Source organism: Pleurodeles waltl, chromosome 12 (genome assembly GCF_031143425.1).
Source record: "Pleurodeles waltl isolate 20211129_DDA chromosome 12, aPleWal1.hap1.20221129, whole genome shotgun sequence".
Lineage (NCBI taxonomy): Eukaryota > Metazoa > Chordata > Amphibia > Caudata > Salamandridae > Pleurodeles > Pleurodeles waltl.
Genome location: NC_090451.1, coordinates 93,899,923 through 93,926,389, shown reverse-complemented (window position 1 = coordinate 93,926,389; position 26,467 = coordinate 93,899,923). Strand labels below are relative to the sequence as shown.

The 26,467-nt window shown below is 49.1% G+C and overlaps 1 protein-coding gene across 1 annotated transcript in view; it reads left to right on the top strand.

Annotated features, from left to right (window-relative positions):
• ELAVL1 (ELAV like RNA binding protein 1) overlaps positions 1-26,467 on the top strand; it is a 250,650-nt gene that overhangs the window by 115,248 nt on the left and 108,935 nt on the right. The window contains exon 5 of the mRNA XM_069216526.1: positions 2,917-3,070. Coding sequence (XP_069072627.1) covers positions 2,917-3,070 — 154 coding nt within the window. The remainder of the gene's footprint in view (positions 1-2,916; positions 3,071-26,467) is intronic.

The following is a 26,467-nucleotide window of genomic DNA, read 5'->3' as shown; positions in this document are numbered from 1 at the left end:
GTAAGCTGTGCCATAAATAAGCGAATAGAACTATTCCAAATGGTCAGGGCTTGTGCAGCCAGAGGAAAGATTTTTATATCACTTTGCAGCATAACATGTCATGGTCTGATAGTTGTAAGCTTAGGCTTGGAGACCTTTTCAAACCTACTGTAGCTCCTACTTTTCAAAAGTAGAGCCCAGGAAGATGCATCTCTCAAGCATGCTTAAGTAGGAACCTTTGCTGTCCCTTTTCAGCTAGAATACATTACTAGGTGCATCACAACCACTATTTAGACTGGAATTAAAAATAGTCCTTTGTTTTTGGAAACAAAACAAAGCTGGTTTCAAATGGTTTACAGTTGAGCTCCCCTACAGAAAGTAAGCAATACTGACTCTAGCTTCACAAGCACAAACTGAGGTGTTTTTTGTAATCCTTTACAAAATACTGCTCAACATTAGGTTTTCTACACCCTCTGGAGAAATTGCAAGCACAATGCCAACTACAGACAAAGTAGGTGACTGGATCCCACAAACCAGCTAAAGATTGGATGGTGCTTTCTAGGTAATTAGTCCTGTGAGACTCGCAGCATTTGTTGTTGGTAGGTTATAAATCTGTCTTTGCATTGAATAGAAAGACACAAGAATGCAAAATAAGGTTTGTGTGTTATGTCTTTATTACTATCGGTGTCCTTTCCTAGTACAAATATGTATATTTGCACTATAAAAGTGACAATGAAAACTGGTAAACAAGTTATTTAAAATAATGTTATCATCATTGTTTTAGAATTTCCCTGTGTGTTTGGAGAGATGTAGCTAGTCTCTGATCTCCAAACACTTCCTTTTCCTCAAGCTAAGCTATTTTAGCACGAAAATAACCAATACGAGTTTCTAAGGAGGCCTCTCTCCACATACCATAATGGAGCACCAGAGTTGTTGGTCTGCATTACGAAAGTCTTATAGCTTCCCTGAGTAGCAGTAGTGTCCCTTGCAAGCCATTAATGCCAGTCTCTTTGTGAGGTGCCTGCTTGCTTCCATCATGAAGGTTTGCAGCTTTTGCTCATTTGTTCTGTCTCCCAGTAAGCTGAAGATTTATCTCTGCCTTGTTCTGCCCTGTACCCTGCTTGAACACAAATTTTAAATTATTTTGAACGGGGTAGGCTTCTTATCCGCCTGCCTCAAATGCATCAATACACATATTCATCTTTTTGCTTCTTCATTTAATTCCGTACAACCTTTTAAATCGCCTTACAAGAGACCTTTATAGATTTTAAAGGGATCCACATATAAACAGGTTAAAATTTCTCATAGATGCCAATAGGAAGTTAAACGGAATCTGTAGTAAAATTCAGATGACCACTACCAGGCTTTTTGAGGGTGATCAGTGACCCTCTATCCTTTTTGATCACCTTATTAGAAATATATACCCATATTATGAATGTTCTCAGTCCTTTTAGAGATATTCCTTACTTATTAGTCTTAAGTTCTAGGTGAGGTCCGGAATGTTCATTGATATTTTGACAGTAATGTGTGAGAATATACTTTTTTTTTAATTTATTTTTTCATACACCCCGCCCCTTTTCCTGCAATAGGTTATTGAATAGATAGGATATCTGACACATTTCTCAGCTAACGTTATTACCTTAACCATTTTTCTGTTATTTTGTGAGGTGGTATAATTTACTGCACTTTAAAGCATCAAACTTGTGCACTTCATTGTTGGCAATGTCATAAAAGTTTGTTGTTGCCCTTTGCCCACTGGGCCCTACTTGGGATCTCCATTTATCAAAGGTACTATTGCAAAATGGGTTTTACAAACAATCCAACTAGTCCATAAATTAACAAACAAAAAAATCTGTGTTTGAACTATAAGCTTATGCTACAAGGAAAAAAGATGTGATATTAGTTTTTGTTGGCAATGTCATTAAGACATTTGTAATGCTGCAGCATGTTTGACAAATAACACTTCTACCAAACGCAAGACATTGATTAGACATTTTCGCAAAAAACGCAACTTAACAGGTCAGATAATTTTGAAGTGATCTAACACAAGTCATTCGTTGGACTCTCTTCCAAGGAGGATACTACTAAATAATCTCTGCAAGCTTGTGAATTTAGAAGAGATTTAATGGTACTAAAGACACTAGTTTCTTATGAATATGGTTTGTAAATTGAACCGTCTAGATTTGAATGTGACCCTCCCACTTGGTGTTCGGGGAGAAGATGCAAACATGTTCAAATGTTAGTCTCTTTTGGGGTCATTGTGAGGTCATAGTCTTAGTGAGCCATATGGCTTCAGCTAAATTGATGCCCATAGGGAAAGAAAATTACATATTCTCCCAAATCCAACCCCTAAATGGCATAGTTATTCCCAGAAAGTGAGTCTAGAAGAGTGTAAATTACAAAAACATGTTTACAGGTAACTGGTAGCATAATAGCTAATGGAGAGAATCCTATCCCAGAGCTAAGGTATGAGTCCTAGCATGTCTGTGGCAAAAGTTTGTGTCACAGGCACTGTAGATTGCTGATAGCGTACATCTTTTCTCAAATCCCAGGATGAAACCAACAATGTTAAGTAAAAAAGTACCACACTGAAAAACTTCTGCTGAGATTAATTGAAATTAAAGACCTCTGTATAGGTTTAAAAGGCTTAGTATTGGTGATAGCTGTGGTATATAAGCCACAGCAGTGCATTATTTTAGATTAAAGGTGTTTCTGTAATTGTTTTGACTCACTGAAATGGCCACTTAACCTTTCTATGTAAGGCCCTCACTAAATGACGTGGGAAACGGAGTTGTGTGCTATGAGGGTGAGAACATTATCCCAGAGATTGTGTACAATGTAGAAATAAAAAGATTGTAAAAAAATAATCCAAATCATGCATGTAATCTTATCCTTGCATGTTAGTTTTGCAGTTATATTTGAAACTTTATTTTGAAGGTGTCATTTGCTCGTCCGAGTTCAGAAAATATCAAAGATGCCAACCTGTACATTAGTGGTCTTCCAAGGACGATGATGCAGAAGGATGTGGAAGACATGTTTTCGCAATTTGGGCGCATAATTAACTCTCGTGTTCTTGTAGATCAAGCTACAGGTAAGTTCATAAAACTATTAATGTGGAAGCTGGCCAAGTAGCTGTTCTTAAATATTAAGTTGACTTTTTTGGCACATAATTCTAGGAGATATTCACCTTCAGATTACTGATTTCAAGTTGAACTGTATTTATGAATTAAGGAAGTGTGATTCCGTAATTGTTAATGATAATGCTTTCTAATCTACTGAGAGCAGTATATTGTGTACTTGCTGTGGGGACTACTGAATTAACCCTTCTTTTTTTTCCTACGTAAACCTGAATAATATGTAAACAAAAAAATTCAAATGAACAGAAGTTTGACTAACATTTTAAAAGACCCAATGGAGGTAACTTACTTCAAAATACTTCTAAAGGTTTACTTTCTTGAATCATTGCATGTCACCCATCTGGGAGTACTGCAGTAACCTTCAGATAGCAATTTCCCTTAATAAATATCTGTGAGACCTGTAAACAGTGTCACTTTAGCATCTTCTGTGATAAACATCCAGACATTAGCCAGCAGTCTTTCAGAACCCTGAAAACAGTGTTCTGAATGCCACAATACCACAGATTTTCTTCTGCACCTCTTGCTAAACGGTATCCCATTGAAGTCCTGCGCGTACTTCTTCTAGATATTTGTTTTCTGATCTCACTGAATGTTCATGTCTATTAGCAAAGTGCCTTTTCTGGGTAGGGCCTAGGGGTGGAGTGTAAGGAAATGCCTCCTTGGCATGGTTACCCCCTGACTTTTTTCCTTTGCTGATGCTAAGTTTTGATTTGAAAGTGTGCTGAGGCCTGCTAACCAGGCCCCAGCACCAGTGTTCTTTCCCTAACCTGTACTTTTGTTTCCACAATTGGCACACCCTGGCATCCAGGTAAGTCCCTTGTAACTGGTACCCCTGGTACCAAGGGCCCTGATGCCAGGGACGGTCTCTAAGGGCTGCAGCATATCTTATGCCACCCTAGGGACCCCTCACTCAGCACAGACACACTGCTTGTCGGCTTGTGTGATGCTGGTAAGGATAAAAAGACTAAGTCGACATGGCACTCCCCTCAGGGTGCCATGCCAACCTCACACTGCCACCCTCTAGCAGGCCTTACAGCCCTAAGGCAGGGTGCACTATACCATAGGTGAGGGCATAGGTGCATGAGCACTATGCTCCTACAGTGTCTAAGCAAAACCTTAGACATTGTAAGTGCAGGGTAGCCATAAGAGTATATGGTCTGGGAGTCTGTCATGCACGAACTCCACAGCACCATAATGGCTACACTGAAAACTGTGAAGTTTGGTATCAAATTTCTCAGCACAATAAATGCACACTGTAAGGAAATGCCTCCTTGGCATGGTTGCCCCCTGACTTTTTGCCTTTGCTGATGCTATGTTTACAATTGAAAGTGTGCTGAGGCCTGCTAACCAGGCCCCAGCACCAGTGTTCTTTCCCTAACCTGTACTTTTGTATCCACAATTGGCAGACCCTGGCATCCAGATAAGTCCCTTGTAACTGGTACTTCTAGTACCAAGGGCCCTGATGCCAAGGAAGGTCTCTAAGGGCTGCAGCATGTCTTATGCCACCCTGGAGACCTCTCACTCAGCACAGACACACTGCTTGCCAGCTTGTGTGTGCTAGTGAGGACAAAACGAGTAAGTCAACATGGCACTCCCCTCAGGGTGCCATGCCAGCCTCTCACTGCCTATGCAGTATAGGTAAGACACCCCTCTAGCAGGCCTTACAGCCCTAAGGCAGGGTGCACTATACCATAGGTGAGGGTACCAGTGCATGAGCATGGTACCCCTACAGTGTCTAAACAAAACCTTAGACCATTGTAAGTGCAGGGTAGCCATAAGAGTATATGGTCTGGGAGTCTGTTTTGCACGAACTCCACAGCACCATAATGGCTACACTGAAAACTGGGAAGTTTGGTATCAAACTTCTCAGCACAATAAATGCACACTGATGCCAGTGTACATTTTATTGCAAAATACACCCCAGAGGGCACCTTAGAGGTGCCCCCTGAAACTTAACCGACTGTCTGTGTAGGCTGACTAGTTCCAGCAGCCTGCCACACTAGAGACATGTTGCTGGCCCCATGGGGAGAGTGCCTTTGTCACTCTGAGGCCAGTAACAAAGCCTGCACTGGGTGGAGATGCTAACACCTCCCCCAGGCAGGAGCTGTAACACCTGGCGGTGAGCCTCAAAGGCTCACCCCTTTGTCACAGCACCGCAGGACACTCCAGCTAGTGGAGTTGCCCGCCCCCTCCGGCCCCCACTTTTGGCGGCAAGGCCGGAGAAAATAATGAGAACAACAAGGAGGAGCCACTGGCCAGTCAGGACAGCCCCTAAGGTGTCCTGAGCTGAGGTGACTCTAACTTTTAGAAATCCTCCATCTTGCAGATGGAGGATTTCCCCCAATAGGGTTAGGATTGTGACCCCCTCCCCTTGGGAGGAGGCACAAAGAGGGTGTACCCACCCTCAGGGCTAGTAGCCATTGGCTACTAACCCCCCAGACCTAAACACGCCCTTAAATTTAGTATTTAAGGGCTACCCTGAACCCTAGAAAATTAGATTCCTGCAACAACCAGAAGAAGGACTGCCTAGCTGAAAACCCCTGCAGAGGAAGACCAGAAGACAACCACTGCCTTGGCTCCAGAAACTCACCGGCCTGTCTCCTGCCTTCCAAAGAACTCTGCTCCAGCAACGCCTTCCAAAGGGACCAGCAACCTCTGAATCCTCTGAGGACTGCCCTGCTTCGACGACGACAAGAAACTCCCGAGGACAGCGGACCTGCTCCAAAAAGACTGCAACTTTATCCAAAGGAGCAGCTTTAAAGAACCCTGCAATCTCCCCGCAAGAAGCGTGAGACTTGCAACCCTGCACCCGGCGACCCCGACTCGGCTGGTGGAGAACCAACACCTCAGGGAGGACCCCCGGACTACTCTACGACTGTGAGTACCAAAACCTGTCCCCCCTGAGCCCCCACAGCGCCGCCTGCAGAGGGAATCCCGAGGCTTCCCCTGACCGCGACTCTTTGAAACCTAAGTCCCGACGCCTGGAAAAGACCCTGCACCCGCAGCCCCCAGGACCTGAAGGACCGGACTTTCACTGCAGAAGTGACCCCCAGGAGTCCCTCTCCCTTGCCCAAGTGGAGGTTTCCCCGAGGAAGCCCCCCCTTGCCTGCCTGCAGCGCTGAAGAGATCCCTTGATCTCTCATTGACTTCCATTGCGAACCCGACGCTTGTTCTAACACTGCACCCGGCTGCCCCCGCGCCGCTGAGGGTGAAATTTCTGTGTGGGCTTGTGTCCCCCCCGGTGCCCTACAAAACCCCCCTGGTCTGCCCTCCGAAGACGCGGGTACTTACCTGCTGGCAGACTGGAACCGGGGCACCCCCTTCTCTCCATTGAAGCCTATGCGTTTTGGGCACCACTTTGAACTCTGCACCTGACCGGCCCTGAGCTGCTGGTGTGGTAACTTTGGGGTTGCTCTGAACCCCCAACGGTGGGCTACCTTGGACCAAGAACTGAACCCTGTAAGTGTCGTACTTACCTGGTAAAACTAACAAAAACTTACCTCCCCCAGGAACTGTGAAAATTGCACTAAGTGTCCACTTTTAAAGTAGCTATTTGTGAATAACTTGAAAAGTATACATGCAATTGAAATGATTCAAAGTTCCTAATGTACTTACCTGCAATACCTTTCAAACAAGATATTACATGTTAAATTTGAACCTGTGGTTCTTAAAATAAACCAAGAAAAGATATTTTTCTATACAAAACCTATTGGCTGGATTTGTCTCTGAGTGTGTGTACCTCATTTATTGTCTATGTGTATGTACAACAAATGCTTAACACTACTCCTTGGATAAGCCTACTGCTCGACCACACTACCACAAAATAGAGCATTAGTATTATCTCTTTTTACCACTATTTTACCTCTAAGGGGAACCCTTGGACTCTGTGCATGCTATTCCTTACTTTGAAATAGCACATACAGAGCCAACATCCTACACACACTGATGCCACTGTACATTTTATTGTAACCTACACCCCAGAGGGCACCTTAGAGGTGCCCCCTGAAACCTTAACCGACTATCCGTGTAGGCTGACTAGTTTTAGCAGCCTGCCACACACCAGACATGTTGCTGGCCACATGGGGAGAGTGCCTTTGTCACTCTGTGGCTAGTAACAAAGCTGGTACTGGGTGGAGATGCTTATCACCTCCCCCTGCAGGAACTGTAACACCTGGCGGTGAGCCTCAAAGGCTCACCCCCTTTGTTACAGCACCCCAGGGCATTCCAGCTAGTGGAGTTGCCCGCCCTCTCCAGCCACGGCCCCACTTTTGGCAGCAAGGTCGGAGGAGATAATGAGAAAAACAAGGAGTCGTCACTGGCCAGTCAGGACAGCCCCTAACGCAACCTGATCTGAGGTGACTCTGACTTTTAGAAATCCTCCAGCTTGCAGATGGAGGATTCCCCCAATAGGGATAGGAATGTGCCCCCCTCCCCTCGGGAGGAGGCACAAAGAGGGTGTAGCCACCCTCAGGGCTAGTAGCCATTGGCTACTAACCCCCAGACCTAAAAAGGCCTTAAATTTAGTATTTAAGGGCTCCACAGAACCTAGGAACTCAGATTCCTGCAACCTAAGAAGAGGACTGCTAAGCTGAAAAACCCTGCAGAGAAGACGGAGACACCAACTGCTTTGGCCCCAGATCTACCGGCCTGTCTCCCCACTTCTAAAGACACTGTTCCAGCGACGCTCTCCTCAGGGACCAGCGACCTCTGAAGCCTCCGAGGACTGCCCTGCATCTAGAAGGACCAAGAACTCCCGAGGACAGCGGCCCTGTTCACCAAAGACTGCAACTTTGACACAACTTGCGTTTCCCGCCGGAAGCGTGAGACTGGACATTCTGCACCCAACGCCCCCGGCTTGACTTGTGGAGAACAGTCACTTCAGGGAGGATTCCCTTGCGAGTGCTAGACCGTGAGTAGCCAGAGTTGCCCCCCCCTGAGTCCCCAAAGCGACTCCTGCAGAGGAAATCCCGAGGCTCCCCCTGACCGCGACTGCCCGCTTCTAAGAACCCAACTCCTGTTAGGGACACTGCATCCGCAGCCCCCAGGACCTGAAGGATCCGAACTCCAGTGCAGAAGTGACCCCCAGGAGGTCCTCTCCCTTGCCCAGGCCGTGGCTACCCGAGGAGCTCTCTCTCCCCCCCCCCCCCCCCCCCTCCCCCCCCATTGCCTGCCTGCATCGCTGAAGAGACCCCTTGGTCTCCCATTGATTTCAATTACAAACCCGACGCTTGTTTGCACACTGCATCCGGCCGCCCCCATGCCGCTGAGGGTGTACTTTGTGTGGACTTGTGCCCCCCCCCCCCCCCAGTGCCCTAAAAAAAAAAACCCTGGTCTGCCCCCGGAAGACGCGGGTACCACTTTGACCTCTGCACCTGACTGGCCCTGAGCTGCTGGTGTGGTAACTTTGGGGTTGCTCTGAACCCCCAACGGTGGGCTACCTTGGACCCAAACTTGAACCTCGTAGGTGGTTTACTTACCTGCAAAAACTAACAAACTCTTACTTCCCCCAGGAACTGTTGAAAATTGCACTAAGTGTCTAGTTTTAAAATAGCTATATGTGATTTATGTGAAAACTGTATATGCTATTTTGCTAATTCAAAGGTCCTAAAGTACCTACCTGCAATACCTTTCATTTGAAGTATTACATGTAAATCTTGAACCTGTGGTTCTTAAAATAATCAACCAAACAGTGGAACAGGGTAGGTCGCTCCCCCGTCCTCACAGCGCCACCAGACCTGTGTGCCTTCTCCCTATTGCTGTCTGCCCGCTTGGTTTTGCCTGTGTGTGCCCTTTGCTGTCTGCCTGCTTGGTTTTGCCTGTGTGTGCCCCTCGCTGCCTGCTTGTTGTGATCGCGCCCCCCCTTCTCTCCGTGTACCCCGAGTGCCTGCCTTCGCCGAGTGTCCCCGCCGCCCCCCGTCCCTCCGCCGCCTTTTTTCCACGTTTTTCGTACCTTTTTCGGTACTTTTTCGTTTATAGGCCTCCTCGCCACTCTCGAGGCTTCCCGCCGTTGCTTTCCCGCTTTTTCACCTACCCGCTCACCTCCCGCCTCCCAGCTAACCCCGCCTCCCCGGCTACCCCTTAAATGGCGGCCGCTGCGAGGCCGTGGTAGCGACCCTTGACCCCAGGGTAGGTCGCTCCCCCGTCCTCACAGCGCCACCAGACCTGTGTGCCTTCTCCCTATTGCTGTCTGCCCGCTTGGTTTTGCCTGTGTGTGCCCTTTGCTATCTGCTTGTTGTGATCGCGCTCCCCTCTCTCCGTGTACCCCGAGTGTGTGCCCTTTGCTGTCTGCCTGCTTGGTTTTGCCTGTGTGTGCCCCTCGCTGCCTGCTTGTTGTGATCGCGCCCCCCTTCTCTCCGTGTACCCCGAGTGCCTGCCTTCGCCGAGTGTCCCCGCCGCCCCCCCCGTCCCTCCGCCGCCTTTTCTCCTCGTTTTCCGCGTTTTTTCCACGTTTTTCGTACCTTTTTCGGTACTTTTTCGTTTATAGGCCTCCTCGCCACTCTCGAGGCTTCCCGCCGTTGCTTTCCCGCTTTTTCACCTACCCGCTCACCTCCCGCCTCCCAGCTAACCCCGCCTCCCCGGCTACCCCTTAAATGGCGGCCGCTGCGAGGCCGCGCAGCGGACGCGCCAATGGCGCGCCTAAGGCAAGCCCGTCTGCGCCCGTCCGCGCCTGGACCACGCCCGTCCGCGCCTGGACCACGCCCAGCGCCCGACCCCCTGGTCCCCGCGCCTCCCGCCTGACCTACGACTCCACCACGCTCACCAAACTCAACCCTGGCCGCACGCCGGGCTGCTATCGCGCCACCCCGAAACGGACCCACGGATCCTTCACCTGCAACAACTGCCGCTTCACCTGCCTTCGGGCCCACTCCGCTCCCGCCAAGAACAACCCCCCCGGAAGCAATCTCCACTGCATCCTGGTCAACACCCGATCCATCCACAGGCACGCCATCGAACTGTGGAACCTCATCAACTCAACAAACCCGGACATCGCCTTCCTCACCGAGACCTGGATGAACCCCTCCTCGGCACCCGACATCGCCATAGCCATCCCCGACGGCTTCAAAATCATCCGGAAAGACCGCACCAACCGCATCGGAGGAGGCATCGCCATCGCACACAAAAACTCCATCCGCATCTCGACCCACACCGACGACTCACTCCCCGACGCCGAACATCTCCACTTCACGATCCACAGCGACCCAAGACCACCCTCAGAGGCACCCTCATGTACAGACCACCAGGACCCCGTGCCAAGTTCAGCGAAGACATCGCAGACTTTGTCAACCCTCACGCACTCCTGTCCACCGACTACATCCTCCTAGGAGACCTCAACTTTCACCTGGAGAACCTCACCGACAAAAACACCACCGCCCTACTGGACAACCTCGCCAACCTGGGACTGAAACAACTAGTCAACACACCCACCCACCACGCCGGACACACGCTCGACCCCATTTCTCCTCCAGCAAACACATCACCGTCAGCCATACCACCGAACTCACCTGGTCGGACCACAGCTGTGTCCACTTCAGCTTCAAGAAGACCACCGTGCTTCACCACACCCAGCAACCACCAAGAAGACACTGGAATCGTATCACCACTGAACAGCTCGCATCAACCCTCTCCCAGAACCAACCCACCAGCACCACCGACCCAAACGAAGCTGCCAACAACCTCACAAGCTGGATCTCCGACTGCGCCAACCTCCTGGCCCCCCTGAAGACTCAAGCCAACACCAACAACCACAAGAAAAACTCCTGGTTCACCCCCGACCTCAAGAACTCCAAGAAAGAATGCCGCGCCCGCGAGAAGGCGTGGCGCCTCAACCAGACCGAAGAGAACATGTCAGCTCTCAAGGACGCCACCCGCCAACACCACCAACACCTCCGCGCCGCACGAAAAACAGCCTACCGGAACAGACTTGACAACAACGCCCACAACAGCAAGGAACTATTTGGCATCGTCAAAGAGCTCTCCAACCCGGACGCAGAAAACAACCCTATTCCCCCCTCACAGGACCTCTGCGACTCCCTCGCAACCTTCTTCCACCACAAGATCATCGACATATACAACAGCTTCCCGACCCCCAACGCAAACCCCCACCCGGAACCCGCCACCGACATCACCACCATCCTCACCTGGAGCCCTACCACCACCAAGGAGACCACCCGCGTCATGAACTCGATCCACTCCGGATCCCCTTCAGACCCCTGCCCGCACCACATCTACAACAAGGCCGACAACATCATCGCACCGCACCTCCGAGACGTCATCAACGCCTCCCTCACCGCCGCCACCTTCCCGGAGAGCTGGAAACACGCAGAGCTCAACGCCCTCCTAAAGAAACCTACAGCAGACCCCACCGAACTCAAAAACTTCCGGCCCATCTCTCTCCTACCATTCCCCGCCAAAGTGATTGAGAAAATCGTCAACGCTCAACTCACCACCGCCCTGGAAACCAACGACTCCCTCGACCCCACACAGTTCGGTTTCAGGGCCAACCACAGCACCGAAACCGCCCTCATCGCAGCCACGGACGACATCCGAGCCCTGACCGACAAGGGAGAAACCGTGGCCCTCATACTCCTGGACCTCTCTGCAGCCTTCGACACGGTCTGCCACCGCACCCTGATACACCGCCTCAGCAACGCCGGCATCAGAGGCAAGGCCCTGGAATGGATCGTCTCCTTCCTCTCCGGAAGGACTCAGAGAGTCCGCCTGCCCCCCTTCAGATCCACAGCCACGGAGATCATCTGCGGCGTACCCCAAGGATCCTCCCTCAGCCCCACTCTCTTCAACGTCTACATGACCCCCCTGGCGAACATCGCACGCAAACACGGACTCGACCTCATATCCTATGCCGACGACACCCAGCTCATCTTATCCCTCACAAACAACCCCACCTCAGCTAGGACCAGACTACATGAAGGAATGAAGGAAGTAGCGAACTGGATGACAGACAGCCGGCTTAAACTGAACACAGATAAGACGGAGGTCCTCATCCTCGGCCCTACTCCCGCCGCATGGGACGACTCCTGGTGGCCCCCCGCCCTAGGCAGCACTCCCCAACCCACCGACCACGCACGCAACCTCTGCTTCATCCTGGACTCATCCCTCTCCATGACCAGACAGGTCAACTCGGTGACCTCGGCATGCTTCAACACCCTCCGCATGCTCCGCAAGATCTTCCGCTGGATCCCCACCGACACCAGGAAGACCGTCACCCACGCCCTCGTCACCAGCCGCCTGGACTACGGGAACACCCTATACGCCGGCATCACCACCAAGCTGCAGAGGAAACTACAACGGATCCAGAACGCTGCCGCACGACTCATCCTGGACATACCCCGCCACCACCACATTTCCGGACACCTGAAGAGACTTCATTGGCTCCCAGTCAACAAGAGGATCACCTTCCGACTCCTCACCCACGCACACAAAGCCCTCCACGACCTCGGACCCAAAATCATCAACAACCGCGTCTCCTTCTACACCCCTCCGCGCACTCTACGCTCGACCGGACAGGCCCTGGCAGCCGTACCCCGCATCCGCAAAGCCACCGCCGGAGGAAGATCCTTCTCTTTCCTAGCAGCGAAAACCTGGAACTCTCTGCCCAGCCACCTTCGCGCCATACCTGACCACCTCTCCTTCAGAAGGCAGCTCAAGACCTGGCTCTTCGAGCACTGACACCAACCCCCCCCCCCCCCCCCCCCCCCCCCCCCCAGCGCCTTGAGACCCTTTATGGGTGAGTAGCGCGCTTTATAAATGCGATTGATTGATTGAATTGCCAGTCTTCTTTCCACAGCCAGACACTGTGGCAGAAAGAGCTGTTCATACTCTAGATCTCAAAAGAACTCTTATGTACTATGTAAACGGAACTAAAGAATTGAGAAAAACCAAACAACTTTTCGTTGCCTTTCTACAACCATATAGAGGCAATCCTATATCAAAACAAGGATTAGCAAGATGGATTGTTAGATGCATACAAACATTCTATATCTAAGCAAAAAGATAACTTTTGATCACTTCTAGAGCACATTCTACAAGAAAGGTGCGTCTATGGCATTCTTAGGTAACATACCAATGGCTGATACATATAAAGCTGCCACATGGTCTACTACTCATACATTTACAAAACATTATTGTGTAGATGTATTTTCAAAGCAACAGGCCAGTGTTGGCCAAACTGTCTTATGAACACTATTTCAAACAACTTCAACTCCTACAGGCTAGCCACCACTATTTTAGTTTTTTTTTGTTTTTTGGGAGGATTAACTGCTTTGTAGTCCATGCATAGCATGTGTATTTGGAGCTACACATGCCATTGAACAGAAAATGTCACTACCCAGTGTACATCTGTTTGTTTCATGTAATGCTGCAGATTCACATGCACCCTCCCCCCGGGAAGCCTGTAGTAAAGTTTATCATTTGTACATATGTAGATGCATTTACATGGACATCTCCTTATATTCTTATACTCTATCATTCCTTCCTTTACCCTTTGCGGGAAAACAATCTAACAATGGAGTCGATGCCCATGCGCAGTGTAACTGAGAGGAGGAGTCACTGGATCCCGTGACTCCGAAAAGACTTCTTCGAAGAAAAACATGCAACACTCCGAGCCCAACACTAGATGTCTGAAAAGCTATGCATAGCATGTGAATCTGCAGCACTACATGCCACGAACAGATGTACACTGGGTAAGTGACATTTTCCATATATATAATTTCCCTCCTCTACCACATCTAGCTCACACCCAAATCTCAGTTTACTACCTTGATCTCCCAAACAACCCTACTAAAGTCTCCCTCATTTATCTCACCTTTGACTCATCCAAAACCCCTCCTGCTAGTTTGATCTCCCTAACCCATTGCCACAGACTCTTCCCTCCTCAGTGTCTCCTTTACTCATCCCATAAACTCCCAGTTAATACTTCTGGATTTGTCCCTCCGCGATCCATTCATTACTCTAGTCACTCCAACTAAGAAACTCACATATCCTCTGCTCAAATTAACTCATAATAATACTAATACTGTTCTCATATTTCCCTATACTAATCCACATCTAATTCCTCTTGGGTTCTAGAGTAGCATGTTAGTCACCGAAAAGCGATTTGACTACCTCGTCCGGGGTGGTAAGTGCTATATATATACAATTGGTCTCTCGTTCTCTCAATCACATGCAGTTCCAGTGGCGAGAAGTAGAAATAAATGATGCAGAGGAGTCCTTGTGTAGTTTTGCACATCGAAACTGGGTATCCAGCCGCAAGGGAGTCCCTAAATAGCCCTAAAAGGGGGTTTCATCACCTTGCAAGGTGACCACTTATCAGGAGGGTTCTCTGACGTCCCCTGCCTGACCTGGTCACTCAGATGCTCCCAGGAGCCTCTGCACATCTTGGTTTCAAGATGACAGAATCGAGAGGCCCCCTGGTGGAGCTCAGGACACCACAGCTAGGGTGGTGATGGACAGGGGAGAGTGGTCACTCCCCTTTTCTTTGTCCAGTTCTGTGCAAGAGCAGGGACCGTGGGTCCCTGGACTGGTGCAAACTGGTTTATGCACAGAGAGCACCAAATGTGCCCTTCAAAGCAAACTGGTGGCTTGGAGAGGCTACCCCTCCTGAGCCTTGTAACTCCTTATTCTAGGCGGAGAGGGTGCTGCCTCCCTCTTCCACAGGAAATCCTTTATTCTGCCTTCCCCTGCCTGAGCTGGTCAAGCAGCAGGAGGGCAGAACCCCATCTAAGGGGTGGTAGAAGCGCAGGCTGCCCGAAAACCCTTGAAGACTGGTAGAAACAATACTGGGGGGGGTCCTCTAAGGAGCCCCCAGAGTGCATGGAATCATACAACCAATATGGGCACCAGTATTAGGCTATGATTCGGACATGTTTGATACCAAACATGCCCAGGTTTGGAGTTACCATTATATAGCTAGACACAGGTACACTGGTAAAATGGCTTCCCCGCACTTACGAAGTCCAGTGCAATGTAACTGGAGTTCGTAGAGGCACGTCTGCTCGTGCAGGGGTTCCCTCACACACTGAGACCTGCACCCTGCCCCATGGGCTAGGAGGATAGGGACGTCTTAGTGAGCGGTGGTGAAAGGGTGCTTGCATCTATTCACGCAGCCTGCAATGGCAGGCCTGTAGACACATTTTACATGCGCTTCCATGGGTGGCATAATACATGCTGCAGCCCGTCCCAATGCCCTAGATACCTATGTACCATATACTAGGGGCTTAAAAGGGGACACCATTATGCCAATTGTGTAGTGCTCAAAGGTCCTAGGTAACTAAGTTTGAAGAGAGGGAGCACCATCACTGGGGGGGTCCTGGTTAGCAAGATCCCAGTAAAAACAGTCTGAGCACACTGATAGGCAAAAAGTGGCGGTAAGCATGCCGAAAATAGGGTACTTTCCTACTGATAGGATTAGTATGAGACCTGAAAGAGAGCCAACAGTGGGAATGTAGGTATGGTTCCTACAGGCGCTTGGGCTGACTGATGTATGGAGGGCCCTAGATGGTCAGGATATGAGATTCTCCTTCTGTTCCTACTCACATGACCTGTTCTCCAGGGTTGATTACGTCCTGACACCTGTGGAATCTCTGGGTAGGTTCACAGAGATTAAATACTTTACACAAGGAAACTAAACCAGCCCCCATTACAGGTAACCCTGAACACTAACAGTCATAGAGAGCCCCATGAGCGGAGGATAGCTACGTGCCGATTGTCCCACAAGAAGGTGGAAAAGGCATTAGACGAGGCCACTGAGCTCTTTAGGGAAAACGAGGGTACAGTAACTAGTGGCGCATAATGTGGGAAGCGAATAAAGCAATACTTAGGGGAGTGATTATAGCAGGAGAAGTGAGACAATCGGACCCGCTGTGGGTGCCTGGAAGAGCTGGAGCACAAAATAGAGGTGCTGAAGAGGAAACAGGATATCTGACCTACTCCACTTCTCAGACAGAGACTGGAAAGCAAGCGCACAGAACACTGCGAACTGATGCACAATGACATTAAGACCTCCTTTTTGGCTAAGCAGAAGTGAATATACAGGGAGTGCAGAATTATTAGGCAAATGAGTATTTTGACCACATCATCCTCTTTATGCATGTTGTCTTACTCCAAGCTGTATAGGCTCGAAAGCCTACTACCAATTAAGCATATTAGGTGATGTGCATCTCTGTAATGAGAAGGGGTGTGGTCTAATGACATCAACACCCTATATCAGGTGTGCAGAAATATTAGGCAACTTCCTTTCCTTTGGCAAAATGGGTCAAAAGAAGGACTTGACAGGCTCAGAAAAGTCAAAAATAGTGAGATATCTTGCAGAGGGATGCAGCACTCTTAAAATTGCAAAGCTTCTGAAGCGTGATCATCGAACAATCAAGCGTTTCATTCAAAATAGTCAACAGGGTCGCAAGAAGCGTGTGGAAAAACCAAGGCGCAAATTAACTGCCCATGAACTGAGAAAAGTCAAGCGTGCAGCTGCCACGATGCCACTTGCCACCAGTTTGGCCATATTTCAGAGCTGCAACATCACTGGAGTGCCCAAAAGCACAAGGTTTGCAATACTCAGAGACATGGCCAAGGTAAGAAAGGCTGAAAGACGACCACCACTGAACAAGACACACAAGCTGAAACGTCAAGACTGGGCCAAGAAATATCTCAAGACTGATTTTCCTAAGGTTTTATGGACTGATGAAATGAGAGTGAGTCTTGATGGGCCAGATGGATGGGCCCGTGGCTGGATTGGTAAAGGGCAGAGAGCTCCAGTCCGACTCAGACGCCAGCAAGGTGGAGGTGGAGTACTGGTTTGGGCTGGTATCATCAAAGATGAGCTTGTGGGGCCTTTTCGGGTTGAGGATGGAGTCAAGCTCAACTCCCAGTCCTACTGCCAGTTCCTGGAAGACACCTTCTTCAAGCAGTGGTACAGGAAGAAGTCTGCATCCTTCAAGAAACACATGATTTTCATGCAGGACAATGCTCCATCACACGCGTCCAAGTATTCCACAGCGTGGCTGGCAAGAAAGGGTATAAAAGAAGGAAATCTAATGACATGGCCTCCTTGTTCACTTGATCTGAACCCCATTGAGAACCTGTGGTCCATCATCAGATGTGAGATTTACAAGGAGGGAAAACAGTACACCTCTCTGAACAGTGTCTGGGAGGCTGTGGTTGCTGCTGCACGCAATGTTGATGGTGAACAGATCAAAACACTGACAGAATCCATGGATGGCAGGCTTTTGAGTGTCCTTGCAAAGAAAGGTGGCTATATTGGTCACTGATTTGTTTTTGTTTTGTTTTTGAATGTCAGAAATGTATATTTGTGAATGTTGAGATGTTATATTGGTTTCACTGGTAATAATAAATAATTGAAATGGGTATATATTTTTTTTTGTTAAGTTGCCTAATAATTATGCACAGTAAGTCACCTGCACACACAGATATCCCCCTAACACAGCTAAAACTAAAAACAAACTAAAAACTACTTCAAAAAATTTCAGCTTTGATATTAATGAGTTTTTTGGGTTCATTGAGAACATGGTTGTTGTTCAATAATAAAATTAATCCTCAAAAATACAACTTGCCTAATAATTCTGCACTCCCTGTATGAAGCCAGCGATAAAGCCGGTAAGCTGTTAGCATGGATTGGTAGCAGAGAAAATGAGTCCACCAGTTCCAGAATTGGTGGGGGGGAGGGGGAACTGTAAGGGGCAGTAGACAAATAGCAGAACCCTTTGCGCACTATATGGCTGCCTTCTGTGAGCCGAGGATAGACCCCCAAGAGGAGGAAATAGGGGATTTCGTACGGGGCTGCCCAGTGGGAACTCTGAGCCTAGAGCAGCGCAAATCTCTGAAGTCTGATCTCACTGAATCTGAGATTACTGTTGCACTTGCTAAGCTACAGGCTGGGAAACCTCCTAGCTCCTAGACCCTAGCCCCCAATAGGTGGTCCGACAAGCTTTTTCGCAGTCTGGCTAGACGAGTGGAAAGGCTGCTGTTACTGTTGTACCGAGACGCTCTCTGCTGTCCTTTTACGCTCTAGGTTCGACTGCAGTATCGCACTCCCCATTATTAGGAAATATTATGAGGCCATACAGTTTGCCATAGTAAACGACTAGATCTATGTGGACACAGATGACCTGGTGATCAGGGTAAACAGGTGGGGGATGGGCGACCAAAGTTGTATGCATGTTTTATATGGAGGCAGACAAAACAATAGGGCTTTCCGGGCAACAGGTGTGGTCCTGGTGGTTTGGAGGAAATTGCTCAGAGAAATGGAGTAACATGAGACTAAGGCCTATGATGCTGCTTTGGGAGGGCACACCGCTGCGACGGGTGACCACCTCCAAGGCTTTCAGGGTTGGGACAGTATAGGTATAACCACGTTGGCAGAAGAATGGGACGCTAATGGAGTAGTCCCCTTTAATTATCTACAGAAGGAGTACCAGATGCCACCTACTTAATGCCTAAAGTATAGGCAGTTAAGACACGCATTCGCAGTATAGATAACTATGAAGAGACCAAAGAAGGGTCTTTGTTAGAGAGCAGATTATTGTACTGACTTATTCAGTGCAATGTGATTTCTCTGACAAATGACACATTGATGCGGAACACTCGGGAGCCTTACACACCTCAGATGTATGGAAGCAGGACCTTGGCGAAATAGAAGACGAGGATTGGCAAGATGCCCTAGGCTTTCGGTCTGAAGGCACAATTGAGGCTAGCTATAGACTAATCCAGCTAAAGTTCCCACACAGGGCATACTACACTAGAACATTATTGTGCAACATTGGGAAGGCTGGGGATGCATTGTGTCTCCAAAAATGTGGTGCTGAAAGCAAATTCGTCATTACTCCAGTATTGGAACTTTCATAGATCACGTGCTTGAATACTTCACCGTCATTGAGCTGGTAGTCCCCGGTGGAATATACAACCTAGGCCTGAAAATGTACATAGGTTATTCTATTGAGGCCTGGGCCATGTATTGTATATGTACATTTTCAGGCCTAGGTTGTATATTCCACCAGGGACTCCCATCTCGCCAAGAGGGAAGTATTCAAGCATGTGAATCTATGAAAGCTTCCAATACTGGAGTACTACAGTTACAGGTAAGTAACTTACTTCATACATGGTGGCACAGCCCACACATACATCTCTTTTGGGGACAAGTGACAAGATCCCTGGAGGGAGCGGTGAAACCATAGTTGACAACTAGGGCTGGTCCTACTTGGGCATGGCCAACCTCGAATCTTACCAAATAGCAGAAAATACTGGTGAACTTAGGCTTTCTAATGGCAAACAAGACATTGCCCAGAATTTGAAGTGCGGGACAACCCCATCTTTCTGGCAGTGGGAATAAGGGATGGGCTGCTGCAAAATTATAGAATGAGAGGTCTATAAGGGTAGGGTTTGTGAGAAGTTCTGTAGAACATGTGACTCTGGGGAAATAGGATCAGCTGGCTGATAGTAGGATATATAACTGAGGATGTAGCATAGATGGTTGGGAAGGGGTGAAGAAGAGGCATGGTGTAAGGAAATGCCTCCTTGGCATGGTTGCCCCCTGACTTTTTGCCTTTGCTGATGCTATGTTTACAATTGAAAGTGTGCTGAGGCCTGCTGTAGGAAGTTGGCTCTGTATGTGCTATTTCAAAGTAAGGAATAGCATGCACAGAGTCCAAGGGTTCCCCTTAGAGGTAAAATAGTGGTAAAAATAGATAATACTAATGCTCTATTTTGTGGTAGTGTGGTCGAGCAGTAGGCTTATCCAAGGAGTAGTGTTAAGCATTTGTTGTACATACACATAGACAATAAATGAGGTACACACACTCAGAGACAAATCCAGCCAATAGGTTTTTGTATAGAAAAATATCTTTTCTTAGTTTATTTTAAGAACCACAGGTTCAAATTCTACATGTAATATCTCATTCGAAAGGTATTGCAGGTACTTTAGGAACTTCAAATCATAAAAATTGCATGTATACTTTTCAAGTTATTGACAAATAGCTGTTTTAAAAGTGGACACTTAGTGCAATTTTCACAGTTCCTGGGGGAGGTAAGTTTTTGTTAGGTTAACCAGGTAAGTAAGACACTTACAGGGCTTAGTTCTTGGTCCAAGGTAGCCCACCGTTGGGGGTTCAGAGCAACCCCAAAGTCACCACACCAGCAGCTCAGGGCCGGTCAGGTGCAGAGTTCAAAGTGGTGCCCAAAACACATAGGCTAGAATGGAGAGAAGGGGGTGCCCCGGTTCCGGTCTGCTTGCAGGTAAGTACCCGCGTCTTCGGAGGGCAGACCAGGGGGGTTTTGTAGGGCACCGGGGGGGACACAAGTCCACACAGAAATTTCACCCTCAGCAGCGCGGGGGCGGCCGGGTGCAGTGTAGAAACAAGCGTCGGGATTTCAATGTTAGTCTATGAGAGATCTCGGGATCTCTTCAGCGCTGCAGGCAGGCAAGGGGGGGATTCCTCGGGGAAACCTCCACTTGGGCAAGGGAGAGGGACTCCTGGGGGTCACTTCTCCAGTGAAAGTCCGGTCCTTCAGGTCCTGGGGGCTGCGGGTGCAGGGTCTCTCCCAGGCGTCGGGACTTTAGGTTCAAAGAGTCGCGGTCAGGGGAAGCCTCGGGATTCCCTCTGCAGGCGGCGCTGTGGGGGCTCAGGGGGGACAGGTTTTGGTACTCACAGTATCAGAGTAGTCCTGGGGTCCCTCCTGAGGTGTCGGATCTCCACCAGCCGAGTCGGGGTCGCCGGGTGCAGTGTTGCAAGTCTCACGCTTCTTGCGGGGAGCTTGCAGGGTTCTTTAAAGCTGCTGGAAACAAAGTTGCAGCTTTTCTTGGAGCAGGTCCGCTGTCCTCGGGAGTTTCTTGTCTTTTCGAAGCAGGGGCAGTCCTCAGAGGATGTCGAGGTCGCTGGTCCCTTTGGAAGGCGTCGCTGGAGCAGGATCTTTGGAAGGCAGGAGACAGGCCGGTGAGTTTCTGGAGCCAAGGCAGTTGTCGTCTTCTGGTCTTCCTCTGCAGGGGTTTTCAGCTAGGCAGTCCTTCTTGTAGTTGCAGGAATCTAATTTTCTAGGGTTCAGGGTAGCCCTTAAATACTAAATTTAAGGGCGTGTTTAGGTCTGGGGGGTTAGTAGCCAATGGCTACTAGCCCTGAGGGTGGGTACACCCTCTTTGTGCCTCCTCCCAAGGGGAGGGGGTCACAATCCTAACCCTATTGGGGGAATCCTCCATCTGCAAGATGGAGGATTTCTAAAAGTCAGAGTCACCTCAGCTCAGGATACCTTAGGGGGTGTCCTGACTGGCCAGTGACTCCTCCTTGTTTTTCTCATTATCTTCTCCGGCCTTGCCGCCAAAAGTGGGGCCTGGCCGGAGGGGGCGGGCAACTCCACTAGCTGGAGTGTCCTGCTGGGTTGGCACAAAGGAGGTGAGCCTTTGAGGCTCACCGCCAGGTGTGACAATTCCTGCCTGGGAGAGGTGTTAGCATCTCCACCCAGTGCAGGCTTTGTTACTGGCCTCAGAGTGACAAAGGTACTCTCCCCATGGGGCCAGCAACATGTCTCGGTTTGTGGCAGGCTGCTAAAACTAGTCAGCCTACACAGATAGTCGGTTAAGTTTCAGGGGGCACCTCTAAGGTGCCCTCTGTGGTGTATTTTACAATAAAATGTACACTGGCATCAGTGTGCATTTATTGTGCTGAGAAGTTTGATACCAAACTTCCCAGTTTTCAGTGTAGCCATTATGGTGCTGTGGAGTTCGTGTTTGACAGACTCCCAGACCATATACTCTTATGGCTACCCTGCACTTACAATGTCTAAGGTTTTGTTTAGACACTGTAGGGGTACCATGCTCATGCACTGGTACCCTCACCTATGGTATAGTGCACCCTGCCTTAGGGCTGTAAGGCCTGCTAGAGGGGTGTCTTACCTATACTGCATAGGCAGTGAGAGGCTGGCATGGCACCCTGAGGGGAGTGCCATGTCGACTTACTCGTTTTGTCCTCACTAGCACACACAAGCTGGCAAGCAGGGTGTCTGTGCTGAGTGAGAGGTCTCCAGGGTGGCATAAGACATGCTGCCGCCCTTAGAGACCTTCCTTGGCATCAGGGCCCTTGGTACTAGAAGTACCAGTTACAAGGGACTTATCTGGATGCCAGGGTCTGCCAATTGTGGATACAAAAGTACAGGTTAGGGAAAGAACACTGGTGCTGGGGCCTGGTTAGCAGGCCTCAGCACACTTTCAATTGTAAACATAGCATCAGCAAAGGCAAGAAGTCAGGGGGCAACCATGCCAAGGAGGCATTTCCTTACACCTGCTAACCAGGCCCCAGCACCAGTGTTCTTTCCCTAACCTGTACTTTTGTATCCACAATTGGCAGACCCTGGCATCCAGATAAGTCCCTTGTAACTGGTACTTCTAGTACCAAGGGCCCTGATACCAAGGAAGGTCTCTAAGGGCTGCAGCATGTCTTATGCCACCCTGGAGACCTCTCACTCAGCACAGACACACTGCTTGCCAGCTTGTGTGTGCTAGTGAGAACAAAACGAGTAAGTCGACATGGCACTCCCCTCAGGGTGCCATGCCAGCCTCTCACTGCCTATGCAGTATAGGTAAGACACCCCTCTAGCAGGCCTTACAGCCCTAAGGCAGGGTGCACTATACCATAGGTGAGGGTACCAGTGCATGAGCATGGTACCCCTACAGTGTCTAAACAAAACCTTAGACATTGTAAGTGCAGGGTAGCCATAAGAGTATATGGTCTGGGAGTCTGTCAAACACGAACTCCACAGCACCATAATGGCTACACTGAAAACTGGGAAGTTTGGTATCAAACTTCTCAGCACAATAAATGCACACTGATGCCAGTGTACATTTTATTGTAAAATACACCCCAGAGGGCACCTTAGAGGTGCCCCCTGAAACTTAACCGACTGTCTGTGTAGGCTGACTAGTTCCAGCAGCCTGCCACACTAGAGACATGTTGCTGGCCCCATGGGGAGAGTGCCTTTGTCACTCTGAGGCCAGTAACAAAGCCTGCACTGGGTGGAGATGCTAACACCTCCCCCAGGCAGGAGCTGTAACACCTGGCGGTGAGCCTCAAAGGCTCACCCCTTTGTCACAGCCCAGCAGGGCACTCCAGCTTAGTGGAGTTGCCCGCCCCCTCCGGCCACGGCCCCCACTTTTGGCGGCAAGGCTGGAGGGAACAAAGAAAGCAACAAGGAGGAGTCACTGGCCAGTCAGGACAGCCCCTAAGGTGCCCTGAGCTGAAGTGACTCTAACTTTTAGAAATCCTCCATCTTGCAGATGGAGGATTCCCCCAATAGGGTTAGGATTGTGACCCCCTCCCCTTGGGAGGAGGCACAAAGAGGGTGTACCCACCCTCAGGGCTAGTAGCCATTGGCTACTAACCCCCCAGACCTAAACACGCCCTTAAATTTAGTATTTAAGGGCTACCCTGAACCCTAGAAAATTAGATTCCTGCAACTACAAGAAGGACTGCCTAGCTGAAAACCCCTGCAGAGGAAGACCAGAAGACGACAACTGCCTTGGCTCCAGAAACTCACCGGCCTGTCTCCTGCCTTCCAAAGATCCTGCTCCAGCGACGCCTTCCAAAGGGACCAGCGACCTCGACATCCTCTGAGGACTGCCCCGGCTTCGAAAAGACAAGAAACTCCCGAGGACAGCGGACCTGCTCCAAGAAAAGCTGCAACTTTGTTTCCAGCAGCTTTGAAAGAACCCTGCAAGCTCCCCGCAAGAAGCGTGAGACTTGCAACACTGCACCCGGCGACCCCGACTCGGCTGGTGGAGATCCAAAACCTCAGGAGGGACCCCAGGACTACTCTAAGACTGTGAGTACCAAAACCTGTCCCCCCTGAGCCCCCACAGCGCCGCCTGCAGAGGGAATCCCGAGGCTTCCCCTGACCGCGACTCTTTGAGTCCCAAGTCCCGACACCTGGGAGAGACCCTGCACCCGCAGCCCCCAGGACCTGAAGGACCGGACTTTCACTGGAGGAGTGACCCCCAGGAGTCCCTCTCCCTTGACCAAGTGGAGGTTTCCCCGAGGAACCCCCCCCTTGCCTGCCTGCAGCGCTGAAGAGATCCCGAGATCTCCCATTGACTTCCATTACAAACCCGACGCTTGTTTCTACACTGCACCCGGCCGCCCCCGCGCTGCTGAGGGTGAAATTTCTGTGTGGGCTTGTGTGTCCCCCGGTGCCCTACAAAACCCCCCGGTCTGCCCTCCGAAGACGCGGGTACTTACCTGCAAGCAGACCGGAACCGGGGCACCCCCTTCTCTCCATTCTAGCCTATGCGTTTTGGGCACCACTTTGAACTCTGCACCTGACCGGCCCTGAGCTGCTGGTGTGGTGACTTTGGGGTTGCTCTGAACCCCCAACGGTGGGCTACCTTGGACCAAGAACTAAGCCCTGTAAGTGTCTTACTTACCTGGTTAACCTAACAAATACTTACCTCCCCTAGGAACTGTGAAAATTGCACTAAGTGTCCACTTTTAAAACAGCTATTTGTGAATAACTTGAAAAGTATACATGCAATTTTTATGATTTGAAGTTCCTAAAGTACTTACCTGCAATACCTTTCGAATGAGATATTACATGTAGAATTTGAACCTGTGGTTCTTAAAATAAACTAAGAAAATATATTTTTCTATACAAAAACCTATTGGCTGGATTTGTCTCTGAGTGTGTGTACCTCATTTATTGTCTATGTGTATGTACAACAAATGCTTAACACTACTCCTTGGATAAGCCTACTGCTCGACCACACTACCACAAAATAGAGCATTAGTATTATCTCTTTTTGCCACTATCTCACCTCTGAGGGGAACCCTTGGACTCTGTGCATACTATTCCTTACTTTGAAATAGTGCATACAGAGCCAACTTCCTACACATGGGTATTATGGATTTGCCATTAACTGAAGAATTGGAAACATGTTATTGTGTCAGTGTAATGTTCAAATTTCGGTACTCATAATAAATGCAAATTTTTTTTTTTTTTTTTTTTTTTATTTATTTTTTTATAAAAGGTGCTCAAACAAGAAGTGCAGGCCTTGTACTCAAAGGAGCCATAGTGCCTGTCCCTCTTCAACAAGGCACAGTAGTATACAACTTAGCTACCGCTTTCTGGAGGGATTTGCTTTACAGTCTATACAAAGCATGTGTATCTACAGCCACACATGCCTCAAACAGAAAATGTTACTTACCCTGTAGGCATCTGTTCGTGGCATTTAGTGTTGTAGATTCATATGTGCCCGCCCCCCTTTGTCCTTTACAGTTCCTTATTAGAATTTTATTTGAATGAACATCTCTTTGCTAATGCTTGCTATAAAGAAATGGCTCCCTGTTGCAGTTACCCCCCACTTTTTGCCTGATACTGATACTGATGCTGACTTGACTGAGAAGTGTGCTGGGACCCTGCTAACCAGGCCCCAGCCCCAGTGTTCTTTCACCTAAAATGTACCATTGTCTCCACAATTGGCACAACCCTGGCACCCAGGTAAGTCCCTTGTAACTGGTACCGCTGGTACCAAGGGCCCTGATGCCAGGGAAGGTCTCTAAGGGCTGCAGCATGACTTATGCCACCCTAGGGACCCCTCACTCAGCACAGACACACTGCTTGCCAGCTTGTGTGTGCTGGTGGGGAGAAAATGACTAAGTCGACATGGCACTCCCCTCAGGGTGCCATGCCAACCTCACACTGCCTGTGCCATAGGTAAGTCACCCCTTGTAGGAAGTTGGCTCTGTATGTGCTATTTCAAAGTAAGGAATAGCATGCACAGAGTCCAAGGGTTCCCCTTAGAGGTAAAATAGTGGTAAAAAGAGATAATACTAATGCTCTATTTTGTGGTAGTGTGGTCGAGCAGTAGGCTTATCCAAGGAGTAGTGTTAAGCATTTGTTGTACATACACACAGGCAATAAATGAGGAACACACACTCAGAGACAAATCCAGCCAATAGGTTTTGTTATAGAAAATTATATGTTCGATGGCATCTGTCGCTGTAGATACGCATGTTCTGCAATAGCTCGCCATCTGGTGTTGGGCCGGAGTGTTACAAGTTGTTTTTCTTCGAAGAAGTCTTTCGAGTCACGGGACCGAGTGACTCCTCCTTTTGTTTCCATTGCGCATGGGCGTCGACTCCATCCTCGATTGTTTTTTTTCCGCCATCGGGTTCGGACGTGTTCCTGTCGCTCCGAGTTTCGGAACAGAAAAAATAGTTAATTTCGGAAGATTTTCGTCGGTATTGTTGCGTTCGGGATCGGCATACTTACATTCAACACCGCATCGAAGATCGAAGAGCTCCGGTGCCCTTCGGGGTAATTTTTCGATCCTCCGTCGGGGCCTG